The sequence below is a fragment of the Thalassophryne amazonica genome, chromosome 1, assembly GCF_902500255.1.
Source record: "Thalassophryne amazonica chromosome 1, fThaAma1.1, whole genome shotgun sequence".
NCBI lineage: Eukaryota > Metazoa > Chordata > Actinopteri > Batrachoidiformes > Batrachoididae > Thalassophryne > Thalassophryne amazonica.
Window position 1 is genome coordinate 94,674,766 of NC_047103.1, and position 21,319 is coordinate 94,696,084.

A 21,319-nucleotide genomic window follows, 5' to 3' on the forward strand; every position below is an offset into this window, starting at 1 on the left:
ATCATCTGCGTAACAATGAAAATTTAAGCGATACCGTCTAATAATACTGCCTAAGGGAAGCATGTATAAAGTGAATAAAATTGGTCCTAGCACAGAACCTTGTGGAACTCCATAATTAACTTTAGTCTGTGAAGAAGATTCCCCATTTACATGAACAAATTGTAATCTATTAGACAAATATGATTCAAACCACCGCAGCGCAGTGCCTTTAATACCTATGGCATGCTCTAATCTCTGTAATAAAATTTTATGGTCAACAGTATCAAAAGCAGCACTGAGGTCTAACAGAACAAGCACAGAGATGAGTCCACTGTCCGAGGCCATAAGAAGATCATTTGTAACCTTCACTAATGCTGTTTCTGTACTATGATGAATTCTAAAACCTGACTGAAACTCTTCAAATAGACCATTCCTCTGCAGATGATCAGTTAGCTGTTTTACAACTACCCTTTCAAGAATTTTTGAGAGAAAAGGAAGGTTGGAGATTGGCCTATAATTAGCTAAGATAGCTGGGTCAAGTGATGGCTTTTTAAGTAATGGTTTAATTACTGCCACCTTAAAAGCCTGTGGTACATAGCCAACTAACAAAGATAGATTGATCATAATTAAGATCGAAGCATTAAATAATGGTAGGGCTTCCTTGAGCAGCCTGGTAGGAATGGGGTCTAATAAACATGTTGATGGTTTGGATGAAGTAACTAATGAAAATAACTCAGACAGAACAATCGGAGAGAAAGAGTCTAACCAAATACCGGCATCACTGAAAGCAGCCAAAGATAACGATACGTCTTTGGGATGGTTATGAGTAATTTTTTCTCTAATAGTTAAAATTTTGTTAGCAAAGAAAGTCATGAAGTCATTACTAGTTAAAGTTAATGGAATACTCAGCTCAATAGAGCTCTGACTCTTTGTCAGCCTGGCTACAGTGCTAAAAACAAACCTGGGGTTGTTCTTATTTTCTTCAATTAGTGATGAGTAGAAAGATGTCCTAGCTTTACGGAGGGCTTTTTTATAGAGCAACAGACTCTTTTTCCAGGCTAAGTGAAGATCTTCTAAATTAGTGAGACGCCATTTCCTCTCCAACTTACGGGTTATCTGCTTTAAGCTACGAGTTTGTGAGTTATACCACGGAGTCAGACACTTCTGATTTAAAGCTCTCTTTTTCAGAGGAGCTACAGCATCCAAAGTTGTCTTCAATGAGGATGTAAAACTATTGACGAGATACTCTATCTCCCTTACAGAGTTTAGGTAGCTACTCTGCACTGTGTTGGTATATGGCATTAGAGAACATAAAGAAGGAATCATATCCTTAAACCTAGTTACAGCGCTTTCTGAAAGACTTCTAATGTAATGAAACTTATTCCCCACTGCTGGGTAGTCCATCAGAGTAAATGTAAATGTTATTAAGAAATGATCAGACAGAAGGGAGTTTTCAGGGAATACTGTTAAGTCTTCTATTTCCATACCATAAGTCAGAACAAGATCTAAGATATGATTAAAGTGGTGGGTGGACTCATTTACTTTTTGAGCAAAGCCAATAGAGTCTAATAATAGATTAAATGCAGTGTTGAGGCTGTCATTCTCAGCATCTGTGTGGATGTTAAAATCGCCCACTATAATTATCTTATCTGAGCTAAGCACTAAGTCAGACTAAAGGTCTGAAAATTCACAGAGAAACTCACAGTAACGACCAGGTGGACGATAGATAATAACAAATAAAACTGGTTTTTGGGACTTCCAATTTGGATGGACAAGACTAAGAGACAAGCTTTCAAATGAATTAAAGCTCTGTCTGGGTTTTTGATTAATTAATAAGCTGGAATGGAAGATTGCTGCTAATCCTCCGCCCTGGCCCGTGCTACGAGCATTCTGACAGTTAGTGTGACTCGGGGGTGTTGACTCATTTAAACTAACATATTCATCCTGCTGTAACCAGGTTTCTGTAAGGCAGAATAAATCAATATGTTGATCAATTATTATATCATTTACCAACAGGGACTTAGAAGAGAGAGACCTAATGTTTAATAGACCACATTTAACTGTTTTAGTCTGTGGTGCAGTTGAAGGTGCTATATTATTTTTTCTTTTTGAAGTTTTATGCTTAACTAGATTTTTGCTGGTTATTGGCAGTCTGGGAGCAGGCACCGTCTCTACGGGGATGGGGTAATGAGGGGATGGCAGGGGGAGAGAAGCTGCAGAGGTGTGTAAGACTACAACTCTGCTTCCTGGTCCCAACCCTGGATAGTCACGGTTTGGAGGATTTAAGAAAATTGGCCAGATTTCTAGAAATGAGAGCTGCTCCATCCAAAGTGGGATGGATGCCGTCTCTCCTAACAAGACCAGGTTTTCCCCAGAAGCTTTGCCAATTATCTATGAAGCCCACCTCATTTTTTGGACACCACTCAGACAGCCAGCAATTCAAGGAGAACATGCGGCTAAACATGTCACTCCCGGTCCGATTGGGGAGGGGCCCAGAGAAAACTACAGAGTCCGACATTGTTTTTGCAAAGTTACACACCGCTTTAATGTTAATTTTAGTGACCTCCGATTGGCGTAACCGGGTGTCATTACTGCCGACGTGAATTACAATCTTACCAAATTTACGCTTAGCCTTAGCCAGCAGTTTCAAATTTCCTTCAATGTCGCCTGCTCTGGCCCCCGGAAGACAATTGACTATGGTTGCTGGTGTCGCTAACTTCACATTTCTCAAAACAGAGTCGCCAATAACCAGAGTTTGATCCTCGGCGGGTGTGTCGTCGAGTGGGGAAAAACGGTTAGAGATGTGAACGGGTTGGTGATGTACACGGGGCTTCTGTTTAGGGCTACGCTTCCTCCTCACAGTCACCCAGTCGGCCTGCTTTCCCGGCTGCTCGGGATCTGCCAGGGGGGAACTAACGGCAGCTAAGCTACCTTGGTCCGCACCGACTACAGAGGCCTGGCTAACTGTAGAATTTTCCACGGTGCGGAGCCGAGTCTCCAATTCGCCCAGCCTGGCCTCCAAAGCTACGAATAAGCTACACTTATTACAAGTACCATTACTGCTAAAGGAGGCAGAGGAATAACTAAACATTTCACACCCAGAGCAGAAAAGTGCGGGAGAGACAGGAGAAGCCGCCATGCTAAATCAGCTAAGAGCTAGTAGCTACGCTAAGCTAGCGGATTCCTAAAAACACGCAAAGTGAATAATGTGTAAATAATTTAGAGGTGATTCAGCAGAAGGAGTGCTTTAGTTAAGGCACGTAAAGATTACACTGGGAAACAAATCGTAATCTAGATAACTAGATCAATCTAACTGCGCAGATTAAACAGCTAACAGATACAGAAAAACACCGCTGTGCTCCGGAACAGGAAGTGGTACAATACCGCAGTGAGAGCCAACCACCAGTAGAGGCAAGCAAGAGTACTCAGAGATGAGTGCATTTATACATGAATTCATGCATTTATTTCCTCTAGGCTGGACTATTGTAATTCATTATTATCAGGTTGTCCTAAAAGTTCCCTGAAAAGCCTTCACTTAATTCAAAATGCTGCAGCTAGAGTACTAACGGGGACTAGAAGGAGAGAGCATATCTCACCCATATTGGCCTCTCTTCATTGGCTTCCTGTTAATTCTAGAATAGATTTCAAAATTCTTCTTCTTACTTATAAGGTTTTGAATAATCAGGTCCCATCTTATCTTAGGGACCTCATAGTACCATATCACCCCAATAGAGCGCTTCGCTCTCAGACTGCAGGCTTACTTGTAGTTCCTAGGGTTTGTAAGAGTAGAATGGCAAGACAGAGCCTTCAGCTTTCAGGCTCCTCTCCTCTGGAACCAGCTCCCAATTCGGATCAGGGAGACAGACACCCTCTCTACTTTTAAGATTAGGCTTAAAACTTTCCTTTTTGCTAAAGCTTATAGTTAGGGCTGGATCAGGTGACCCTGAACCATCCCTTAGTTATGCTGCTATAGACGTAGACTGCTGGGGGGTTCCCATGATGCACTGTTTCTTTCTCTTTTTGCTCTGTATGCACCACTCTGCATTTAATCATTAGTGATTGATCTCTGCTCCCCTCCACAGCATGTCTTTTTCCTGGTTCTCTCCCTCAGCCCAACCAGTCCCAGCAGAAGACTGCCCCTCCCTGAGCCTGGTTCTGCTGGAGGTTTCTTCCTGTTAAAAGGGAGTTTTTCCTTCCCACTGTCACCAAGTGCTTGCTCACAGGGGCTCGTTTTGACCGTTGGGGTTTTTACGTAATTATTGTATGGCCTTGCCTTACAATATAAAGCGCCTTGGGGCAACTGTTTGTTGTGATTTGGCGCTATATAAATAAAATTGATTGATTGATTGATTGATTGATCGCAGAGCACAGTTTGATGGAAATGACGGCTCGGTCCCTCTGCTGTACTGTCCCACTGGGCTGCCTACTTTGAGGTGTTGCGTAAGGCTGATCATCCTGCTGGGATGTTAGGCATGGTTCTTGGGGCTAATTCTCCAGTCAGCTATGAACTACCAAATGTTGGTGATGCCATAAAGGCTGTGAAACAGCTGAAGGCAGGAAAAGCATCAGGGATTTGTGGTAGTGGAGCTGAACTCCTCCATATGGGTGGATATGCTGTTCTCCAGACACTGCAAACCATCTTTGTTTCAGTTTAGGAACCAGATATATGTACAGACTGAAAGAAAGGACTTGTCCTTCTCTGGAGTCCTTCACTTAGTTGACAAAAAACAGGGGTATTACACTGTTGTCTGTGTCAGGAATGGTCCTTGCAGGATTCAATCACAGTTAATTGCCACTAAGTGGCGGGAGTGGTCTGGCTTCAGACCCAAGAGGTCAACTGTGGAGTCCATCCGAGCCCTGTGAGCACTCCCACAACACAAGCATGAATATCAACAGAGCTTTTTTGCAGCCTATGATGATTTTCACAAAATGTTTGATTCGGTTGGCCATACATAACAAGAAATTCCTCTTTTATTAATTTTGGAGTAACACACTCTTTACACACACACTTACAGTGTGAGAAGGTAGCTCTAAATCCTGCTCCGCTGATTGATGCATCTGAAACAAACTTAATCCAAAGGATGTGACCAATGACGGAGGTGTAGTTGGAGGGAAGCGTGTTTCCACAAAAGCGTCCAACAATGGGACCTGTAGAGTTTCCTTCCCTTATCTCCACATAGTCATTGCTGCATTGGAGATTTCCCTGTAACTGGAATACACTGAAAAACACATATGGAAAGTGTTACTCACATTCAACAAACTCTTCTCTGAACACTGAAAAACAAGAGAAAAATTTCAAATGCATTGCAAAAGTATTTTCCCCTCACTGGATTTATAGTCCCAATGAAGCTGAAATTTTGATTTGTCTTTTCAATATTTCCCTGGTTATAACTCCTAAGGTATTGGCCACATATGTTTTATCCCTTCTAAAAGAAGGAGAGCCAACAGTGCTACAGACCAATCTCTAAACTTTCAGTTCTATTTCATTCCTCCTGACCACCACCTGGATTATTCCATGTGTGCATGCCCAGAGGTCGAGTCTTATAGGATCAAAGTCATGGTAGTGGGTATGACCTGGGTGACATCAGCCAACAGCATATGAGAGCACGTCACCTGGCATTCATTTCTTTTTCCATCTCTCACGTGGTGAACAGAAGGTTGAAATTCTTTCAGATTGCTTATCTTATTGGAGCCTCACAATCTTCTTGGTTGGAGCTGTGTACATGCGCCCTCTAGACGCTGCATGACCACAAATAATTTCCTCTGTTATGTTGCTGCTTCAGTGAGTAACCCAGCTTACTGTGGGTGATTGACTGGTGGCTTAAGCTCTCTGTGAGTAACCCTGTTTTACTACAAGTGAGCAATTCTGGCTTAACTTGTTACCACTAATGTGTGCGAGACACACCGGACGGGATGTACCGCACTGTTTTGACCACTATGGTATGAATGTTTAATTTGTTGGTGTCTGTGTTAGTTACACACTGCTGGCACATTTTACGCAAGTGAGCTCATGTGTGCGCTTCTTGCAACGTAGTCACGCCATACGACGCTGACGTGACTGCTTTACAGTCACTGCTTGCTCCAAAACACTAGCGTATTCTTTGACATTACACTGCTTGTTGTGAGTGGTTTACCCTCCTTTTCTACAGCAGTTGTTTCACATGTTGAGTATGGAAGCTGTACTGTGAGTGTGTTCGCTCTCAGATTCAGATTCTGGTTACTTTATTAATACTCACAGAAGATGTTTGCTTCACTTGTGTTTTTATGCCATTGGCTGAAAGATTGGCTAGACTGTCCAGGCTTGAAGCAGAGATGCCCTCTGCAACACTGGCTTCAAAATCACTTAAGCACATGCTGAGGCCCTTACTGCTACAGCAAGAAAGGGTAACCATGATCTGATCTTGTCTGATAAGGTTGACAACCTAGCCTCTGAATTTGCTCAAATAAAATCATTGCTTCTTTATCTGTAGCCTTCTGCTGTTCCTTTCACATAGCAATTAGCACCTTCCTGAGAGTATACTAACCCCCCTCCCCTCCATGACCAGCCATCATAATGAGGATGTGATGTTGATTGCAGCATCTGAGTCATTATTTAGAGTGGGCCACCTCCATCACAGACTCCCACATTTCAGGCAGTGACTCTCCTCAGGCATCTGAGACTGGCCTCTCCATTGTTACACAGGCCATTCAGTTGGCCGTGTCACGGCTTGGTGTCGATGCTCCTCCCACAGAGACTGCCTCTTCTAGTGCTTTTTTTAGGGACACTCGGAAACCAACTTTCTGTGTCCCACCCTCATTACCATATATTGAAGAGCTGCAGAAGTGCCGGTCTAATCCTAAATCCTTTACCTACAGTATTTGCCACAGGATTGCAGGGCACTGTGTGGAATGATGGATGCAATGCAGTATGACAGACCACATGCCATCAGTGGACACTGCTGTTAGTAGCCTGATTGTAGTGTCTGCTGATGCTTCCCGACCAGAGGTCCCTTACTGAGGACCTCAATGTAGGGTCACAGATGATGTCCTTACCAAGAGCTGTGACATGGTGGCTCAAATTGGTCATCTGCCGAACCCCGGAGCATGCTGTTCAGGCTAACAGGTCTTGCAAGCAATTTGCTGAATTACAGCAAACTCCCAGGCAATCAAGGAGGCACCAGGTTTGTTCTTTCTTTGACAGAAGCCCAGAAGCTTGATCATGCTGACCAGAATATGTACAACCAATCACACAGTGTTGCTGGTAGCCCCATAATGGCCAGGCAGGACATGGTTCCCTATGATTCTGATGCTCCTCAGTGGAGAGCCGTGACCGCTACCTCAGAGGAGGGACCTTATGTCGCAGTTGGAGGGGAACATTTGGCATCCTCACCCAGAATGTCTTTAGCTGTATGTGTGGCCTCTGAAAGGCCAGACTCCATGCTGAACTCTTGTGATCAAGCTATTGTGCAGACTGTACTGAATGCCCTTGCACCCTCCACTACGGCATTATACAACAACAGATGGAAGCTTTTCAACTGTTGGTCCAGTACACAGGGTGTAGACCGAGGGTGTTGCCCTGTGCCAGTGCTGCTTAGCTATCTTCAAACATTGTTTGACAGTGGTCTGTCTCCACAACTAAAGTTGCTGCTGTCTCTGCTCAGCACATTATGGTAGATGGATGCTCCATAGGGTCACACTCCCTGATATGCCAATTTTTAAGAGGTGCTCTCCGGCTTTGGTTGGCTTCCAAGAGTTGCACATGTGCCATCCTGGGATCTTCCATTGGTACTACAGGGCTTATGCTCTTCACTGTTTGAGCCATTGTGAGCCAGTGACCTCAGATAGTTGTTTATTAAGACATTCCTCCTTGCAGTGTCATCTGCAAAGAGTGTTAGCAAATTCCATGCCTTGTCAATCACTGAGAACTGCGTGCACTGGAATTCTGATGGGTCCTGGGTTACTCTATGGCCGAAGCCTTTCTTTTTACCAAAGACAGGTTTGGCCTTCCATGCTAACTAGCCAGTTACCTTGTCTGTCTTTACCCCACAATCTGGTGCAGACGCTAATCTGTCAGCCCCACAATCTAGTGCAGAGACTAATTCTAGTCTGTTGTGCCCTGTTCATACACTTAGATGTTACATTGAATTGACAGCTGAGTTCTGCGGAACTGATGCTCCATTTGTCTGCTATGTGGAGCACAGGAAGAGCTGTGCCTTGTCCAAGCAAAGACTGTCAAATAAAATGGCAAATGGACTGCATTTATATAGCGCTTTTCCATTTGCATCAGACACTCAAAGTGCTTGTCACATTGGATTGTGAATGCTATATTGCAAGCTTACAGGAATGGCAACCATCAACCCCCTCCAGTGAAATGCCATTCAACCCAGGGCATATCCACTTCCTGGGCTGCCCTTTGAGGTGACTGGCATCTGTGCTGCAGCAACGTGGGCTTCCTGCTGTACCTTAGCCTGCTTGTACAGAGTTAATGTAGCTGCTCCTCACACTGTGGCGATGGCTGTATTATTGGCCTCGTCAAACTGCAACTGGGGTTCCATAAGTGCTAATTCCTTGTGAGCTTGATGGTATGAGGTCATCCAGGTGCTAAGCACCGCCCTCTGGTGGTCAGGAGGAATGAAAAAGAATGAGCGATACATATGTAAGTACAGTTCAATGAATTCTGGATGACCGCCAGAGTTGGATGTCACTCAAAGTCTCGGTGATAGATTCAGAAAGAAATGACTGCCAGGTGACGTGCTCTCATATACTGTTGGCTGACATCACCCAGGTCACTCCCACTAATGTGACTTTGTTGGTATAAGACTCCACCTCTGCGCATGCGGGCATGGAATAATCCAGGTGCTAAGCACCGCCCTCTGGCAGCCATCCAGAATTCATAGAACCATAGTTACATACTTAACTCTTGTTTTAGCTAGAGTATTGGAATTCCCATTGTGTCATTCTTGTGTTCCACTTTAGTTTTTAGTCAATATTCCCTTGATTTGTTGTTGTTGTTGTTCATTCAGCTGCTCCCGGTTTTGTTCAGGGTCACCACAGCGGATACAACCCGATCCACATTGAGAATTGGCACAAGTTATACGCTGGATGCCCTTCCTGATGCAACTCCAGTTTTACCTGGAGAAACACACACAACCGCTGGTGTTCCAAAGAGGTCTCCCATCCAAGTACTAACCAGATCCTGCTCTCCTTAGCTTCTGAGATCTGACGGGATCAGGCTGACACAGAGTATTCAGCCATTTTTTTGGATTCTTGATAATTATTTATGGTTTTGTTTCAGGTGCTGCTCAGTTGGTCAGACCTGTGGAAGTTCACACAGGCAAGGCTCAGCTTCCTAATCCACTCAACTTATGACACGCTCCCCTGACCTCAGAACCTTCACCAGTGGTTTGGAAATGAGGAAGACTGCAAGCTAGATGTTGAGTGCCAGAGGCTGGCTGGAAGACCATCATCTACCAAGGCTTTTTGGGGCTGTCAACCACACACCTCCTGAGGGACGCAAAAGTGACCACATGAAAACTACAGATTGTTGTGCTGCTGCTTCACTCCCCCTCCCTTCCTGTCTTTTTTTATGGCTGACTCATGGAGCTGATTGGACTCACCTGACTGCAATCAACCACACCTGTATTTATATCTCTACTCTTCACTCACTCAGACGCCGGAAACTCAGTTGCCTTCGGGGTATTCTGGCCTCTGCTCTGTAGTTTATGATTCTGGTGTTCCCTGGTTTTTGCCTACTGACCCTGTTTTTCTGTGTTCTCAGATTTTGGACTCAATCAGCCTGGTCAGCCACCTGGTCATCCTCTGGTTCAGCTTCATCTATCTGATTTGGAAGTGTACCTTCACTGCAGTACCCTGCCTCATCTCTCCCTCCTCCAGTACTTGGTTCATCTGTTCATTCTATTCAGCTTTACATTCACTTACTAATAAATTGTTATATTTTTGCTACTCCCGGTCTATTTTCCTGCATTCGAGTCCTAACCTCTGCCTTGGGTGTATTCACCATAACACAGATGGCAACAAAGGAACTGGCAGAGGAGGCGGCAGAGGAGGCGGAGAAATGCAACTTTTGGTTCTGGTTGAGGAGGAAGGAGAAGAGCTTGGGGAAGAACACCTAACAGATAAGATCTTCAGAGGGATAACACCTATCAGCTACAGGGGGTGACAGGGAGACGTCCCTGTCACTGCTCCACCACCAAGAGACATTCCGGGATGAAGGGAGTGAAACGTTAGCGGTTCGGTTCCTGGCTGATGACCCTACAGCTTATCCATGGGCACTAGAGGAGGTGCGACAGGCAACAATGCCCAGCAGGTTATTCCACCCAACTGTACATTTACAGGCACTACATGCAAGTTGCTATATCAACCATCTTGTCTGTGTTGCCCAAGGATTCCAGGTACAAAACCGATTTGGTGTGTGTAATTGTGATGACTAACATGAATGAGAGCTGGACACGATTCCCTGGTGAGCTTCTGATGGTCCAGACACACTCCACATTTGGGGGATAAGCATCTGGGTAGTTGGGACTGTTAAATGCACCGCTCTCCATCAGCAGGTCTCCTCCACAGCCTGAGGAGAAAAGGTGAGAAAAGTTTGAGTTCCTGGAGATCCTGTCAGTATAGTGATCATGAAAAGTGAAGATTGTGGATGCGGGCTTTTTTTTTTTTTATCTTACTGGAGGTGGACGCTGAATATGTGGCTCGGAAGCCTCTTCCAGACACAGAGTGGTCAGAGATGAAGTTCACTACCATTGCATTACTAAAGGAGGTGAGTGGGTGAGGCAACTCAGACCCACAATATCGTCCTGAAAACATTCACAAGAGAACATAATTTCACTAAAGTTATTATATAAAAATGTATATTGATTTATATGTTTATAGTTATGGACATTGACTAAAAACTTTTAAACTGTATTTTCCCCAATTACACATATTCCATTTTATCACACAATATTTGTGTCAAGTCAGTCAGGATGCCTACTTTATTATCTTGTAAAGCTAGCTCTAAGATTGATTTAATTCAGTTTTTTTCACTATGTAAGAGTGATAAATGCCTCTTTAAACAACATGATCCATTCAAGATTCAGAATTTGATTAAATTACATGTAAAAGCTTCTGAAAGGTTAATTAGCACAATTTGAAGATAATTGGCAAAACCATAACTGTATTTGAGGGCCAGGTAAAGGTTTCCCAATTCACTGGCTCCTCCATTGTCTTTCAAGACAGAAGGAGCCCATGAATCAGGGAACATTAACCTGTATTCGACTGCCTTACTGACAAACCAATGCCTTGTTGCATTTAAGACACCAAGGCTTCAAATCAAGTCAACTCTGGGAGCATGCATTAGTGCTGTGCTAATTCTGTCCTTCATCACATCCACAATACCACAGAACTGCCTTGGGTCCAGGATAGCAACCAGCTAAGCAGACACTTGGTGTTCTCCAGCTACGGGGGTCTTCAACACTCGGGCACCTGAATGCTAGATCATGTGCAGAGAAATGTGCCATGTGGCTAAAATACTCAATATGCAAGTGATACTCATCTTAGTCTTCCTAAATAACAACCCACTTGGCAGAAAGTAATTCCAGTGGTACCCAAGGATCCTCCAGAGAGACATCCAGTTGTCACCTTAGATCAATGGTTAGTGGCCAAGTCTCACAACAATACTGTAAAACAGGTAGCACAAGGATCCTAAAGATCTTCTCCTGTAAAGGAATCAGCATCTCCAGACACCTCTTGTCCAGTGACCTCATGATTCCATAAGCTTTCCCACCACAGACAAGTGAATGTCTCTTCAGGTTTATCACTTTCACCATATACAGATTACACATCTGATGGCTGAGCCCATGAAGTCATTAAAAACCTGAATCTTACTCTTGATTGAAGATTCCTTACTCAAGTGTTGCAAACAGAGTCTACCAAACACCCAGTCCATGTAAGCGTTCAACAGTGTAGAAGCCATAACACATCCCAGACGAACACCAGTTTTCACTGGGAAAAATGAGTCTCTGGCTCTGCTCCGTAGAGCACTCACACTACTCGTACACAGGCTGGTTATGATGTCCAATAACTTCTTAGGGATTTGACAGATTCTCAGGATGTCCCAGAGTACAGTCTGATAAACTGAATCATGCTTTGGGAAAATCAACATAGGCTGTAGAGAAGGACTGCCAATATTCATGCTTGCATTCTGTGAGTACTTGCAGGGCTACATTGCAGTCAATGGTTGATTTCTTTGGCATGAAGCCAAACTGTACTAGTCGCTGAGCAGCAAGTAGCTAGAACTGAATTCTTTGAAGAATAATGCTTGGAAGCACCTTCCCTGGCACAGAGAACATGTCACACCCCTATAGCTGGTACAATCCATTCAATCACTCTTTCCTTTCTAAATTGGGACAACAATTCCTTTATTTTAATCTGTAGGAGTGATACCCATTTCCCAGACTGAAACAAAGATTGTTTGCAATGCCAGGAGAACTGCATCTCCACCTGCCTGGAGGAGCTCAGCTCCAATGCCACAAATCCCTGGAGCTTTCCCCACCCTCAGCTGTTTCACAGCCTTTGCCATTTCACCAACATTAGGTGATCCACAATTGACCAGAGAGTTAACCACAAGAACCCTGGTGCCAGTAATGTCAAGCATCCCAGCTGTAGGCTTTGCCTTATACAAGTGCTCAAAGTAGCCAGCCAAGTGTGACAGTACAGCTGGGGCATCTGTTACCTGATCACAGATTCCATTAACAAATGCCTCCTTGTCCATTCACAGGGCCATCACAGCCCTCTTTCTTAGCCCCTAGAGCTAAGAAAGTCTACAATTACATCTTAGAATTTCCATCAAGCTGTGTACTATGATTCCTCGGATGATATTTAGACTGTACTCAGATATAAAACAGCTCTTCCCATGGACACTGGTGACTCCAATACAATCCTCAGCAACTTTCAGGGTGTGGTAAACATTTCTCTATGTAGAACTGGACTTGCATCTGGCGTTCTGAATTCAGACCTCCACAAGATCTACTGTGGCAACCCTGAAAATCCAATGGGGGGGGGGGGGGGGTCTTGGGCTGTTCAGTTCCTTGTGGCCCTATGAATCTTTTAGAGATGGCTCTTGTGGAAATCCAAAATCTTGCTCTGGATTCCTTGCATTCATTTCTTTAAGGTCCAATCCCACACACAAAAATTTGATGAGTGTACTGTCATGATTTCATAATCATGGTAAATCCTGGGAGCAGTCTTGGTGGTAGTTTTATGCATTTTGAACACTCTATAGGTCCTAATGGTACCAAATGCCAGAACTGTCATGGAACTTTTATAAATTCTCTTTCTGTTGTTCTGCACTATTGCTTTTTCTTGTTGCCATCTTGGAGGCAGCTGGCAATTCTTAGATATTTGTGTCAAAGCATTATCTCAAGCATCATCATCATCATCAAGCATATATGCAACTGCACCACAACAGTTTGACAAGAGCCTATCTCAGCAGTTATTGGGAGAGAGGAGGGGTACACCCTGAACAAGCCACTGGTCTACTGCAGGGCTGATACATATAGGTAGACACACTCTCAGTCACGCCTACAGTCAGTTTAGCATCACATCTTTGGAAGTGGGATGACGCATGCAAAAGAACCCAGAGGGATCCCATGCATTGGGAGCATGTAAGAGCTTCTCACTGCGGCAACAGTGCTAACCAATAAGCTACTATGTTGCTAAATAATGAACAAAAACTGAAATAAATTCATCTTGTAACTACTATTTTTAATAACTCTGCATGAAAATGAAGTAGACATTCTAAGTGATTTAACAAACATGTTTGAGAAAATCTAATATGTGCAGTTGGGGAAAATTGAAGTTGAACGTTCTTTTGCCAAGACATATGTAAACTTATGTCCACAGCTATACATACTGATCCAACACTTGTATGTTGTAGCCTTCCTGTTCAGTGCCACTGGGAATATTAAAATAATACTGTATGATCTTGTAGAATGTAAATTATATTACAGTGCAACAATATAAATGTCATCTGCTCCATACGCAAGCACACATGCACACAACGGCAAACCTATAGAAGGGGCCTGGTAGTTGTCTCCATCCAGGATCACAACTGCATCATGGCTGCAGTTTGAGTTGGCCATTTCTAGGTTTAAGTCCGTGAATGACAGTGTCACATGGTTGACTGGTCATGAAAAAAGGAAGAGTTAAAAATATTTTGAAGTATTTTATATATATATATATATATATATATATATATATATATATATATATATATATATATATATATATATATATATATATATATATATATATTATATATATATATATGTTCTCCACTCAGATTGCAATAGCCAATCACAGATTAGCCTTTCTGTCCATCATTTACCTGTATTTTGACATGCTTGGCACCAGAAAGATATGTTGGATCCAAAGGGATCCAAAAAGGCTAGGACCAAAAGTTATATTGGATCGGTTCCCACTGACCAATAGCGTTAGAGCTTACTGCCAACACCTAGGCAATCAGAGCGCAGCATACGAAGGTCAGGAACTAGCTGACAGACGCTGGTTGAAAAAATAGCAACAAACATGTCAACAACAGCAGAAAATCGTCTGCCAGCGAAGTTTGCTGAGTTCACAGAGGAGGAACTGGTGGAAATATTAAGTAATATAAAGGAAATAATTAAATATTGAACTCCAAGGATGCCAGAAACACTAAGAAGGTACTCTGAATCAATCATATGCTGTTCACAACAAAATAAATTGATCTAATTTACTTGACTCTTTGGTGTTTGCTTAATTTGGGAGGGGGGTGGAGAACATAACAATTGATGGATGGCAAGTCGTCCAACATAGAGAAATAGTGGATTCAGAAAGGTTATATTGGACTCAGCTACGCTTCGTCCAATATAGCTTTTCTTCATCCACCATTTCTCTATGTTGGACTCTTTACCATCCATTGTTTGTATTATATATATATATATATAAAATTTCTGAAAAAAACTGAAAGCTTTGAGGCTGACTGAACAACTCACATGGTTCCTCTGCTCTGATGATCCAACTACAGTTCTGATTGGGTGGATAAATTTCCGGATATCGTGGTGATATGATGGCTCCACCCACATTGTCTGTCGTGATGGTTGCTCCACATGCTGTATTTTAAAAAAATCAGAAAAATTGTTCAACATATTTAAAATACAGAAGCAGATAAAACTAATAGTAATGTGCACTCTGGACAAATGTAAACTTTCAAGAGATAGTTTAGAATCTGGCTGTGATTACACACAACTTTCAAGGCGATACAGCAAATTTAAAGTCATGACATTGTCTGTTGGACACAAGGGACAGGTCAGGAGCATGCACTGGTGGCACGCATCACCTTAGCCACCACACTACAACATCACCATGGGTCCTGGATGGCAACCACCCAGGCAGACAACTGGTCCACCAATACCTCTTGAAAATCACCATCTGTCTCCCACAGCCAGGTGAAATATGGGGGTCCCCTTGGTCTTCTCTAGCCACTTGAGTCCTCAACAATGAGGTACTTCTGTGCTGGATCATGCCCAGAGAAATGTGCCACATGAACAAATGTTCTCTCTCAATGCAAGTGATATGCTTCTTATGAGTCTCCCTAAATAACATTTCATTTGGCACAAAATTATTCCACCAGTATCCAAGGATCCTCCAAAGAGACTTAGTACCAAATACATCCATTTGACACCTTAGGAATTTCGTGTCCCTGCAAAAGTACCTGCATCACCAAACCCCCTTGTTCATGTACCTCATGAAACTCTTTTCAGGAATCTCCTAATCTCAAGGGCTAAGGACCCAGAGACATTGGTCACTGCTGACATAAATGAATGTCTCTACAAGGTTGATACTTTAGCAACATAAAGATTCACCTCTGACAGCTGAAGCCTGGATCTTAGTCTTGATGCAGGACAATTGCAAAGCTAGTGAATCTGACTTCTGACTCAGCTTCTAAACTGCTGCCATTAGGACATTCATTGAGTTTGCAACAAGGGCACCTGAGATGCCAGTCTCACCAAGCTTACCCCAAACCCTACCTGTGTATAGGCTGGCTATAATGTCCAACAATGTGCTGGGAGTCCCACAAATTTCCAGGATGTCCCAGAGAGCAGCCAGGTTAACCAAAATCAAAAGCTTTGCAGAAATGAATACAGGCTGCAAAGAAATATTGCCGATATTCATGCATGAGTAATGAACACAACTGCACTGTGAAAAAAAGAATGCAGTATGCAGGGGTGGTGACCAAGTGGTTAAGTGCACTTGCTTCCAGCGCAGAAGGCTCCCAGTACAAACCCACCCCTGTCCATTCTCCAACATGGAGATGCGTGAGGAAGGACCCATTCCAAATCAATATGCAGAGATGTAGTGACCCCATGTGAAAACAAGAGATGCAGAGGGGACATGCATACATTTAAAAGCCAGCATATTAAATTCTGTTTACTGAAATTAAATAAGAGATAAGTTGAGGTAAATCTGTAATCATTTTTTAAAAAAGTGAGCGCAACACTTAATGCTGTTAATGCTGTTGATCATTCAGTCAATGCTGTTGATCATTCAGTATATGCTAAAATACACTCCAAACCTGTGTCACCTGTAGAATGAGTAGGTTCACCAAACCTTGTGGTTTCATGAAATCCTTTAGTTTTTCTACAATATGCTGGGGGTTACACAATGAGGGGTGAAAACAGACTCACCCTCGCTGAATCGAGCACTGAAACCACGGTGATTGCGACTGCTGTCAGACCTAAAGCGTACGTAGATGGTGTTCTGGGTGGATGTGATGGCGGGGGGAAGACTGGAACCACACACTCGACTGAGCAAAGGAGACGACATGGTCGGGCCATCATAGATCTACAGAGGGAAATACAGTTTGATTATTTTGACAGCATCCCCATGTGTTACACTGATTATAGAATAAAAGAATACAATAGAATAGTCTTTATTGTCAATGTGGGGGGGGATACAACAAAATTGGGGGTGCTCCCATAGAGCTACTCTACACCACAAAAAAACAAGACATGTTATACACCACAAAAAATTGTTTAAATATGAAATATGTACTGTATATACTGCATATTTATGAATAAAGGGGCACAGAAGCCAGTGGTGTTAAGATGCTAAAGGCAGTATGCTGAGTTGGTTGTTGCCCGGGAGGAGGGGGGTGTTTATGGGGTAGGTCTGTGGGTGAGTGTGTGTCCATGGGTGTTTGCAGTACATATGGTCCAGGAGAAGAAGCTGTTTGTCAACCTGTTGGTCTGGGACTTTGTTTACCTGTATCATCTCCCGGAGGGCAACACAACAGGTCAAACAGGGGGAAGGCAGGGTGTGAGGGGTCTCCTGTGATAGCCTTAGTTCTCCTACGGCAGCAGGATGTGGCGACCTTTTCCAGGCTGGGCAGAGGGCAGCCGATGATCTTTCAGGCAATGTTAATGACCCTCTGTACTGCCTTTCTGTCCTTGGCTGTGGAGCCTGTGTACCACACACCCAGACAGTATGTCGGTACTCTCTCCACAGAGGAGTGATAGAAGGCTAGCAGCAGCTACGTGACCAGGTTGGTCTTCCTGAGGACATGCAGGAAGTGTAACCACTGCTAAGCCTTCTTTCTCAGGGCCCTGATGTTGGAGATCCAGGTGTGGTCTGTGGAGATGTGGAGGTGATGACAGTTTCCACCTGTTCTTCATTTATGAGGCTGGTGGGGTGGTCCTGTCTGTTCTTCCAGAAGTCTGTGATGAGTTCTTTTGTCTTATGAACGTTCAGGGTGAGGTTGTTCTTTGAGCACCAGAGCGACAATTCCTCCACCTTTGCCCTGTACTCTGTCTCATCCCCATCGCAAATGAGTCCAACCACTGTGGTATCATCAGCATATTTTATAATGTGGTTGGTTGGAGAGCAGTCGTAGGTGTACAGGGCGTACAGTAGAGGGCTCAGAACCCAGTCTTGAGGGGAACCAGTCCTGAGTGTGAGCGTGGAGGAATGGTGGGGACCGAGTGTCACAGACTGTGGGTGGCTCATCAGAAAGCTTTTAATCCAGTTACAGGTGGGGAGGGGATCTGTAATTTCTGTCATTTGGTGATGTCCAGTATGATGGTGTTAAATGCTGAGCTGTAGTCCATGAAGAGCATCCTCACATAGCTCTTCTTGTTCTCCAGGTGGCTCAGTGCTGTGTGGAGAGTGAGGACGATGGTGTCCTCTGTAGACTGGTTTGCCCTGTAAGCAAACTGTTGGAGGTTGAGGAAGGGAGGGAGGCAGTCACTGATGTGCTGGGAGACTGATCGCTCCAGGCACTTCATGATCACAGACGTCAGGGCGATGGGTCTGTAATCATTCAGGCTGTCTATGGTAGGTTTTTTGGGGGCTGGGGATATTTATACACTGCTACATGGTTACATGAAGTTATCAACAGGCACACATAAAAAAAAATGTTTATGGTACACTGAAATTAATTAGGGCCCCTTCACACATAGTACGAATAAATACAACTCAGGGCAACTCACAGCGGAACAGCTTGTATGTACAAACCACAAAAACATTGTGCCAACAGGCAGGCATGCCCGTCGCGATGTTTTGACAGTTCATAGTTTGCAGCAATCGCAGCCGCTGCGACAGTTCATGCACACAGGAACACAGTGCAAGCCCAGTGAGTGAAAATAAAAAATAAATAAAAAATACATGCCACCCATGGGATTCGAACTTGCACTTTCCAAAAGCTCTGATTGCCAGCCAGAAACTTTACCACTGACCTACCATCGCTGGCCTGTAATCAGTGCGGAAAAATGCCTGAAATCAACAAGGACACGAAGGAGGTGCACTGTGTCTGGCTGCTATAGCCCGATGCAAAGGCGAAAGATGTTTTATGTATTTCCATGTGAGGACAGCAGCGAGACACACACTCATGGAGGAATGTTGTAAATTCATGTCCTTCCAAACACGGAACAAGTGCTCCAGCTGGGATGTCCAGGAGCAGAGATCTTTACAGCCGTGGCTATGAGCAGACATGCCCCCCCCCCCCCATCCATTCAGCGCCCAGACCAACGTGTCACTCTCTGTGCTATGTGGTCATTGATTTTCGTTATTTGTTATATAATTGCGTATGTTGGTATTGTTGTAATTACTTATATATCTGTCCTGGCGGTGGTTTCTGTGTTTGTAATATTTGCACTGAGCTGTCATCCAGCTGTTAGTGTGCTGTGATCAGGTGACAGGCCCCTCCCCATGCTGTGTGTGCTCAGACCTGGCTGTCCGGCCCCCATGTGATCAGATCTGTACATACATATAAGCATTTTATGCAAGTGTGTGACACACACGACATATGCTAGACCAGGGGTGGCCAAGTCGGTCCCTCGAGAGCCCATTCCTGACACTCTTGTTGTCTCCCTGCTCCAACACACCTGAATCCAATGAAAGGCTCATTAAAAGTCTGCTAACGAGTCTTTCATTGGATTCAGGTGTGTTGGAGCAGGGAGACAACTAAGAGTGTCAGGAATGTGGCTCTCGAGGACCGAACTTGGCCACCCCTGTGCTAGACACATGCACCACATGTGTGTGGCTTTTGCAAAGCCACACTCGTGGGGGCACGTAGACAAATTTTACATCCAGTTCGACAGTGATCGTCTACTGACTGCTGTCTTGTTGACAGTGCGAATGGTCACACATTTTCCAAAGTGCCATGCAAGCGGTGTTAGTGTTTTGTGTGTGTCAGCTGGAATTTGGCCGACACCTACCGCGAGAGGGATTGATGGGCTCTCACAGCACACACTCTGTCTATCAGCCGCTGGTGTGTGCAAATAGTTAAAGCAACAGGTGTACAAGGCGTTAGAGACAGCTATGATTTTACATGTATTGCATGCGATTCCTGCTTCATGCACACTTCATGCGCAATTCAACCAAACTCGCACTATGTGTGAAGGGGCCCTAAGCAATTGATGCCTGCTGCTAATTTGTACATGATTCACAACCTGGATGATAATACTGTTTGAATATTAGTTTTGTTCAGCTCATACCTTGTTTACAGTCAATGCAGTTTTGGTCTGTATAGTTAGTTTCCCTGTTCATGACACTGTCAATATCCTCTCATATGCTTTTCATATGATGTTTCATGCATATTCTTACAAATTTTCATGCTCATACATAACAGTTATTTCACATTTAGCGTTCAGTTTTAGGTTTAGGGTTAAAAGAATTTGCCTCCCAGCTGATGAATATGTAGGATTTTACTACAGCACATGTTTTTCCATGAGGATAACCTGCAACTGAATAGGGGTGGATTTTTATACAGCTCAACAGTTACCAAGTCATAAAGTTATACATAATTATGAATCTGCAATTTCAATGTCAGCTCCCGTCTAAATGGTTAGTTGCCAGCAGACTGCGAGCATACTGCTTTCTGAATATTTTAAAACAAACATGAGATAATATTATGGCTCATATTGGGGTTATTGGCAGTTGTATGAATGGACCATGAAAGGCCAATCTACCGTTGCTGATTTTTGACCCTGATTGATGTCCTGATTCTACACACAATGTAATGAGGTCTGATTGTCCACAAGTAAATCTACATCGAGTAATCTAATGCGTTGATATTTCCAAATCAGTAATCAGATTAAAGTTACTTCTCCAAGTCACTGTGGGTTACTATTATTTATGTATTTTAATACAGTATAAATCAGGGGTGCCTGACCAATTGATCACAGAGATAGTGTGGGTCGATCGCAGCATTAAAACTGGCCCATGGGCAGAGCAGCTCCGAGTTGAAAAAACAGTTTCTCGTCTCTCAAAGCACGGTGACGGCAGCACACCTGCACTGAGCTTTACTAATGTTGTGAAAGTGTAGGTACACGGACCCACAACAGGGGGCGTTAATGAACGGACAATGGATAAGCCAAAAGTAACAATTTAATGTTGTAAATTGTGCACAACGGAATACAGACAACAATCACTGTGGAACAACAGTCAATTACACGTTGGGTGACGTGTGGGCAGGCTTGAGGATAGGAGACGCCCGTCCAGAACTGAGCCGGTTCCCACACGGCCCTCACCACCAACGGATCTGAAGAACACCGGAGCCGCCAAGTCCTGGGTCCCCAGGTGGTCACCGTCTCCAGCTGTCAGACCTGGTACTGCTGGCAGAGAACAGAAACAACACAGGTGAGTGTGAGTACACACACGCAGTAATCCCACAGTCTGTGTTCCGTAAGGAGGGAGAACCTCCACCTCCAATAACACACTCGGACAGCTCCTGTGAAAACCACTTATCTGATCGGGGTGTGAGGCAAAGCCGTCGCAGTCCACACCAAATGCCAATACAGCAGATAAGGAACACGTCACAGGA

At 43.9% G+C, this 21,319-nt stretch overlaps 1 protein-coding gene across 1 annotated transcript in view; it reads right to left on the reverse strand.

The window, feature by feature from the left end:
- The window catches only part of cubn (cubilin (intrinsic factor-cobalamin receptor)), a 362,295-nt gene that overhangs the window by 144,993 nt on the left and 195,983 nt on the right, over positions 1-21,319 (reverse strand). The window contains exons 32-37 of the mRNA XM_034169223.1: positions 16,686-16,842; positions 14,994-15,110; positions 14,030-14,143; positions 10,650-10,778; positions 10,411-10,543; positions 4,993-5,198 (exon numbers count right to left, since the gene is read on the reverse strand). Of these exons, the coding sequence (XP_034025114.1) occupies positions 4,993-5,198; positions 10,411-10,543; positions 10,650-10,778; positions 14,030-14,143; positions 14,994-15,110; positions 16,686-16,842 (856 nt within the window). The remainder of the gene's footprint in view (positions 1-4,992; positions 5,199-10,410; positions 10,544-10,649; positions 10,779-14,029; positions 14,144-14,993; positions 15,111-16,685; positions 16,843-21,319) is intronic.